We start from the raw sequence: 8,070 nt of genomic DNA, 5'->3' as shown, positions 1-8,070 counted from the left end.
CACCAACACCGGGTTCCTACCAGATAAAAACAAGAAGAAGAGGCTCCAGTGGACAGGCCATCACCAACACTGGGTTCCTACCAGATAAAAACAAGAAGAAGTGGCTCCAGTGGCCACGCCATCACCAACACTGGACAGTTGAGGAGTGGGAAAACATTGCCTAGTTCCGACGAATCCCGGTTCCTGTTGCATCATGCTGATGGCAGAGTCAGTATTTGGTGTAAGCAGCATGAGTCCATGGACCCGTCCTGCCTGGTGTCAACGGTACAAGGCTGGTGGTGTAACGGTGCGGGGAATGTTTTCCTGGCTCACGTTACGTACCTTGATGCCAATTGGTCAACGTTTGAACGCCACAGTGTATTTACTGTTGTTGTCCTAACCTAGTAAAGGGCTGTTTAGGATGAGCTACAACGGGTATTTACTGTTGTTGTCCTAACCTAGTAAAGGGCTGTTTAGGATGAGCTGCCATGGGTATTTAACTGTTGTTGTCCTAACCTAGTAAAGGGCTGTTTAGGATGAGCTACAACGGGCTGTTGGCAGCTTGAATGCACCACCTTACAATCTGCAGCAACGGCACGATCACCAACACTGGACATGAGGAGTGGAACAACATTTCCTGGTCTGACGACTCCCGGTTCCTGGGGGGGGGGGGTGGTAATGTTTTGTTACGTACACGTATATAACCATGCAGAAAGGAACGTACGCACCCTGTCTATGACGGTCTCACTCTCTAAACGACTTTCTCTTACGTAACGCCTGAAGATTTGATTACACTAAACTGGTCTCTCGTTTCCTCCCCCCTCCATTCAGTTCCCCCAGTGAAATCACTTTCACCCACACTACTGTAGCCTTACCCTACTGTAGCCTTCACCTACAGTAGTTTTCATCTGCTGTAGCCTTCACCTACAGTAGTTCTCATCTACTGTAGCCTAAACCTACTGTAGCCTTCACCTACAGTAGTTCTCATCTACTGTAGCCTAAACCTACTGTAGCCTTCATCTACTGTAGCCTTCATCTACTGTAGCCTAAACCTACTGTAGCCTTCATCTACTGTAGCCTTCACCTACTGTAGCCTTCACCTACTGTAGCCTTCACCTACTGTAGCCTTCACCTACTGTAGCCTTCACCTACTGTAGCCTTCATCTACTGTAGCCTTCATCTACTGTAGCCTTCACCTACTGTAGCCTTCACCTACTGTAGCCTTCATCTACTGTAGCCTTCATCTACTGTAGCCTTCACCTACTGTAGCCTTCATCTACTGTAGCCACGGGGCCTACTTCACCTACTGTAGCCTTACCCTACTGTAGCCTTCACCTACTGTAGCCTTCATCTACTGTAGCCTTCACCTACTGTAGCCTTCATCTACTGTAGCCTTCACCTACTGTAGCCTTCATCTACTGTAGCCTTCATCTACTGTAGCCTTCACCTACTGTAGCCTTCACCTACTGTAGCCTTCACCTACTGTAGCCTTCACCTACTGTAGCCTTCATCTACTGTAGCCTTCATCTACTGTAGCCTTCACCTACTGTAGCCTTCACCTACTGTAGCCTTCACCTACTGTAGCCTTCATCTACTGTAGCCTTCACCTACTGTAGCCTTCATCTACTGTAGCCTTACCCTACTGTAGCCTTCACCTACTGTAGCCTTACCCTACTGTAGCCTTCATCTACTGTAGCCTTACCCTACTGTAACCTTCACCTAATGTAGCCTTCACCTAATGTAGCCTTCATCTACTGTAGCCTTCATCTACTGTAGCCTTTGTCTACTGTAGCCTTCACCTACTGTAGCCTTCACCTACTGTAGCCTTCACCTAATGTAGCCTTCACCTAATGTAGCCTTCACCTAATGTAGCCTTCATCTACTGTAGCCTTTGTCTAATGTAGCCTTCACCTACTGTAGCCTTTGTCTAATGTAGCCTTCACCTACTGTAGCCTTTGTCTAATGTAGCCTTCACCTACTGTAGCCTTTGTCTAATGTAGCCTTCACCTACTGTAGCCTTTGTCTAATGTAGCCTTCACCTACTGTAGCCTTTGTCTAATGTAGCCTTCACCTACTGTAGCCTTCACCTAATGTAGCCTTCACCTAATGTAGCCTTCATCTACTGTAGCCTTTGTCTAATGTAGCCTTCACCTACTGTAGCCTTTGTCTAATGTAGCCTTCACCTACTGTAGCCTTTGTCTAATGTAGCCTTCACCTACTGTAGCCTTTGTCTAATGTAGCCTTCACCTACTGTAGCCTTCACATTTACATTTTACATTTAAGTCATTTAGCAGACGCTCTTATCCAGAGCGACTTACAAGTACATACATTCATACTTTTTTTGTACTGGCCCCCCGTGGGAAACGAACCCACAACCCTGGCGTTGCAAGCGCCATGCTCTACCAACTGAGCCACACGGGGCCTACTTCACCTACTGTAGCCTTCACCTACTGTAGCCTTCACCTACTGTAGCCTTCACCTACTGTAGCCTTCACCTACAGTAGTTCTCATCTACTGTAGCCTAAACCTACTGTAGCCTTCACCTACTGTAGCCTTCACCTACTGTAGCCTTCACCTACTGTAGCCTTTGTCTAATGTAGCCTTTGTCTAATGTAGCCTTTGTCTAATGTAGCCTTTGTCTAATGTAGCCTTTGTCTAATGTAGCCTTTGTCTAATGTATCCTTTGTCTAATGTAGCCTTTGTCTAATGTAACCTTTGTCTAATGTAGCCTTCGTCTAATGTAGCCTTTGTCTAATGTAGCCTTTGTCTAATGTAGCCTTTGTCTAATGTAGCCTTTGTCTAATGTAGCCTTTGTCTAATGTAGCCTTTGTCCACTGTAGCCTTTGTCTAATGTAGCCTTTGTCCACTGTAGCCTTTGTCTAATGTAGCCTTTGTCTAATGTAGCCTTTGTCTAATGTAGCCTTTGTCCACTGTAGCCTTTGTCCACTGTAGCCTTTGTCTAATGTAGCCTTTGTCTACTGTAGCCTTTGTCTAATGTAGCCTTTGTCCACTGTAGCCTTTGTCCACTGTAGCCTTTGTCTAATGTAGCCTTTGTCTAATGTAGCCTTTGTCTAATGTAGCCTTTGTCTAATGTAGCCTTTGTCTAATGTAGCCTTTGTCTAATGTAGCCTTTGTCTAATGTAACCTTTGTCTAATGTAGCCTTTGTCTAATGTAACCTTTGTCTAATGTAGCCTTTGTCTAATGTAGCCTTTGTCTAATGTAGCCTTTGTCCACTGTAGCCTTTGTCCACTGTAGCCTTTGTCTAATGTAGCCTTTGTCTACTGTAGCCTTTGTCTAATGTAGCCTTTGTCCACTGTAGCCTTTGTCCACTGTAGCCTTTGTCTAATGTAGCCTTTGTCTAATGTAGCCTTTGTCTAATGTAGCCTTTGTCTAATGTAGCCTTTGTCTAATGTAGCCTTTGTCTAATGTAGCCTTTGTCTAATGTAGCCTTTGTCTAATGTAACCTTTGTCTAATGTAGCCTTCGTCTTAACTGGCTCAAAGAGCTCATCTCCTAACTCTATTGACCTAGAAATGTTTGTCCATTCTGTCATTCATTGGTCCCTCGTTCTTTTTTTTACCATCTCTTTTCCTAATGTTTTCACTTACTGTTCTATCTCTCTCCTTCCCTGTTTTAGTTGTTCCCTTGAGGTTTAAGGCAGGATACTAGGCCATGAAATAGGAGGCTTTTGAGCCCTGGGAAAGTTTTGGTAACACTTAATGCTTCCAACCGCTGTGTGTGTGTGTGTGTGTGTGTGTGTGTGTGTGTGTGTGTGTGTGTGTGTGTGTGTGTGTGTGTGTGTGTGTGTGTGTTCATGACAGCAGCTTTAGTGAGAGATGTGTTCTGGAAGCCTCTCCCAGGAATAACAAAGTGGTTAACTCTAACTGATCTCACACACTACGTTATTACATCATACTCTACTGTGTACACAGCCTTTATGACATCATACTCTACTATGTTTACAGCCTTTATTACATCATGCTCTACTGTGTACACAGCCTTTATGACATCATACTCTACTGTGTTTACAGCCTTTATGACATCATACTCTACTGTGTTTACAGCCTTTATGACATCATACTCTACTGTGTACACAGCCTTTATGACATCATACTCTACTGTGTACACAGCCTTTATGACATCATACTCTACTGTGTACACAGCCACTGTGTGTGCTTGTGTGTGATCTGCTCTGACCTCTGACCTCGCTCTCTGTTTTTCAGGTCATTTGTCAGAAGGCTTCTAAAGGCTCAACTCAGTATGAGGCCTGTAAGAAAGCCCTTCAATCAGTCAGCAAGGTGAGAGGTCAACTGGTGTCAAACCCAAATTGATGCCAAGTCAAAGGTCAAAGTCCCATCTCAACATGAGATCAAGGAAGGAGCCTGTATTTCCCCCGTGGTCTTTGTATGTGAGCCTGCTTGTATCTGCACGTGTCTGTGAGTGCTAGTAACTGTGTGTTTTAGGTGGTGCGTAAGTGTAACGAAGGGGCCCGTACCATGGAGAGAACAGAAATGATGTACACCATCAACTCCCAACTGGACTTTAAGATCAAGGTATGGAGATGGGCTTGGAATGATCCCCAGTGGGTCGATAGCTGGGTTTATGACTGTCTCTATAGCTGGATTTATGACTGCCTCTATAGCTGGGTTTATGACTGTCTCTATAGCTGGGTTTATGACTGTCTCTATAGCTGGGTTTATGACTGTCTCTATAGCTGGGTTTATGACTGTCTCTATAGCTGGGTTTATGACTGTCTCTATAGCTGGGTTTATGTCTGTCTCTATAGCTGGGTTTATGACTGTCTGTATAGCTGGGTTTATGACTGTCTCTATAGCTGGGTTTATGACTGTCTCTATAGCTGGGTTTATGACTGTCTCTATAGCTGGGTTTATGACTGTCTCTATAGCTGGATTTATGACTGCCTCTATAGCTGGGTTTATGACTGTCTCTATAGCTGGGTTTATGACTGTCTCTATAGCTGGGTTTATGACTGTCCTATAGCTGGGTTTATGACTGTCTCTATAGCTGGATTTATGACTGTCTCTATAGCTGGGTTTATGACTGTCTCTATAGCTGGGTTTATGACTGTCTCTATAGCTGGGTTTATGACTGTCTCTATAGCTGGGTTTATGACTGTCTCTATAGCTGGGTTTATGACTGTCTCTATAGCTGGGTTTTATGACTGTCTCTATAGCTGGGTTTTATGACTGTCTCTATAGCTGGGTTTATGACTGTCTCTATAGCTGGGTTTATGTCTGTCTCTATAGCTGGGTTTATGACTGTCTCTATAGCTGGGTTTATGACTGTCTCTATAGCTGGGTTTATGACTGCCTCTATAGCTGGGTTTATGACTGCCACTATAGCTGGGTTTATGACTGTCTCTATAGCTGGGTTTATGACTGTCACTATAGCTGGGTTTATGACTGTCACTATAGCTGGGTTTATGACTGTCTCTATAGCTGGGTTTTATGACTGTCTCTATAGCTGGGGTTTATGACTGTCTCTATAGCTGGGTTTATGACTGTCTCTATAGCTGGGTTTATGACTGTCTTTATAGCTGGGGTTTATGACTGTCTCTATTCACCCCAGTGGGGTCTATAGCTGGATTTATGACTGTCTCTATAGCTGGATTTATGACTGTCTCTATAGCTGGGTTTATGACTGTCTCTATAGCTGGGTTTTATGACTGTCTCTATAGCTGGGTTTATGACTGTCTCTATAGCTGGGGTTTATGACTGTCTCTATAGCTGGGTTTATGACTGTCTCTATAGCTGGGTTTTGATGTCTCTATTCACCCCAGTGGGGTCTATAGCTGGGTTTTATGACTGTCTCTATAGCTGGGTTTATGACTGTCTCTATAGCTGGGTTTATGACTGTCTCTATAGCTGGGTTTTATGTCTGTCTCTATAGCTGGGTTTATGACTGTCTCTATAGCTGGGTTTTATGACTGTCTCTATAGCTGGGGTTTATGACTGTCTCTATAGCTGGGGTTTATGACTGTCTGTATAGCTGGGTTTATGACTGTCTCTATAGCTGGGTTTATGACTGTCTGTTAGCTGGGTTTATGACTGTCCTCATAGCTGGTTTTTATGACTGTCTCTATAGCTGGGTTTATGATGTCTCTATAGCTGGGTTTATGACTGTCTCTATAGCTGGGTTTATGACTGTCTCTATAGCTGGGGTTTATGACTGTCTCTATAGCTGGGTTATGACTGTCTCTATGCTGGGTTTATGACGTCTCTATAGCTGGGTTTTATGACTGTCTCTATAGCTGGGTTTTATGACTGTCTCTATAGCTGGGTTTTATGACTGTCTCTATAGCTGGGTTTATGACTGTCTCTATAGCTGGGTTTATGTCTGTCTCTATAGCTGGGTTTATGACTGTCTCTATAGCTGTTTTATGACTGTTCTATAGCTGGGTTTATGACTGCTCTATAGCTGGTTATGACTGCCACTATAGCTGGGTTTATGACTGTCTCTATAGCTGGGTTATGACTGTCACTATAGCTGGTTTTATGACTGTCACTATAGCTGGGTTTATGACTGTCTCTATAGCTGGGTTTTATGACTGTCTCTATAGCTGGGGTTTATGACTGTCTCTATAGCTGGGTTTATGACTGTCTCTATAGCTGGGTTTATGACTGTCTTTATAGCTGGGTTTATGACTGTCTCTATTCACCCCAGTCGGGTCTATAGCTGGGTTTTATGACTGTCTCTATAGCTGGATTTATGACTGTCTCTATAGCTGGGTTTATGACTGTCTCTATAGCTGGGTTTTATGACTGTCTCTATAGCTGGGTTTTATGACTGTCTCTATAGCTGGGTTTTATGACTGTCTCTATAGCTGGGGTTTATGACTGTCTCTATAGCTGGGTTTATGACTATCTCTATAGCTGGGGTTTATGACTGTCTCTATTCACCCCAGTGGGGTCTATAGCTGGGTTTTATGACTGTCTCTATAGCTGGGTTTATGACTGTCTCTATAGCTGGGTTTATGACTGTCTCTATAGCTGGGTTTTATGTCTGTCTCTATAGCTGGGTTTATGACTGTCTCTATAGCTGGGTTTTATGACTGTCTCTATAGCTGGGGTTTATGACTGTCTCTATAGCTGGGTTTTATGTCTGTCTGTATAGCTGGGTTTATGACTGTCTCTATAGCTGGGTTTATGACTGTCTCTATAGCTGGGTTTATGACTGTCTCTATAGCTGGGTTTATGACTGTCTCTATAGCTGGGTTTATGACTGTCTCTATAGCTGGGTTTATGACTGTCTCTATAGCTGGGTTTATGACTGTCTCTATAGCTGGGTTTATGACTGTCTCTATAGCTGGGGTTTATGACTGTCTTCTATAGCTGGGTTTTATGACTGTCTCTATAGCTGGGGTTTTATGACTGTCTCTATAGCTGGGTTTATGACTGTCTCTATACTGGGTTTATGACTGTCTCTATAGCTGGGTTTTAGGACTGTCTCTATCACCCGTGGTCGTAGCTGGTTTATGACTGTCTCTATAGCTGGGTTTTATGACTGTCTCTATAGCTGGGGTTTATGACTGTCTCTATAGCTGGGTTTATGTCTGTCTCTATAGCTGGGTTTTATGACTGTCTCTATAGCTGGGTTTATGTCTGTCTCTATAGCTGGGTTTATGACTGTCTCTATAGCTGGGGTTTATGACTGTCTCTATAGCTGGGTTTATGTCTGTCTCTATAGCTGGGTTTATGACTGTCTCTATAGCTGGGTTTATGACTGTCTCTATAGCTGGGTTTATGACTGCCTCTATAGCTGGGTTTATGACTGTCTCTATAGCTGGGTTTATGACTGTCTCTATAGCTGGGTTTATGACTGTCTCTATAGCTGGGTTTATGACTGTCTCTATAGCTGGGTTTATGACTGTCTCTATTCACCCCAGTGGGTCGATAGCTGGGTTTATGACTGTCTCTATAGCTGGGTTTATGACTGTCTCTATAGCTGGGTTTATGACTGTCTCTATAGCTGGGTTTATGACGGTCTCTATAGCTGGGTTTTATGACTGTCTCTATAGCTGGGTTTATGACTGTCTCTATTCACCCAGTGTTCGTATCTGGTTTTATGACT

The 8,070-nt window shown here is 43.6% G+C and overlaps 1 protein-coding gene across 1 annotated transcript in view; it reads left to right on the top strand.

Moving 5' to 3' along the window:
• LOC120028943 (rho guanine nucleotide exchange factor 26-like) overlaps positions 1–8,070 on the top strand; it is a 70,942-nt gene that overhangs the window by 18,299 nt on the left and 44,573 nt on the right. Inside the window, exons 5-6 of the mRNA XM_038974217.1 lie at positions 4,203–4,277; positions 4,443–4,532. Coding sequence (XP_038830145.1) covers positions 4,203–4,277; positions 4,443–4,532 — 165 coding nt within the window. The remainder of the gene's footprint in view (positions 1–4,202; positions 4,278–4,442; positions 4,533–8,070) is intronic.

Source organism: Salvelinus namaycush, chromosome 34 (genome assembly GCF_016432855.1).
Source record: "Salvelinus namaycush isolate Seneca chromosome 34, SaNama_1.0, whole genome shotgun sequence".
NCBI lineage: Eukaryota > Metazoa > Chordata > Actinopteri > Salmoniformes > Salmonidae > Salvelinus > Salvelinus namaycush.
Note: the sequence above shows the minus strand (reverse complement) of the source record. Positions and strands in the feature narration are given on the sequence as shown.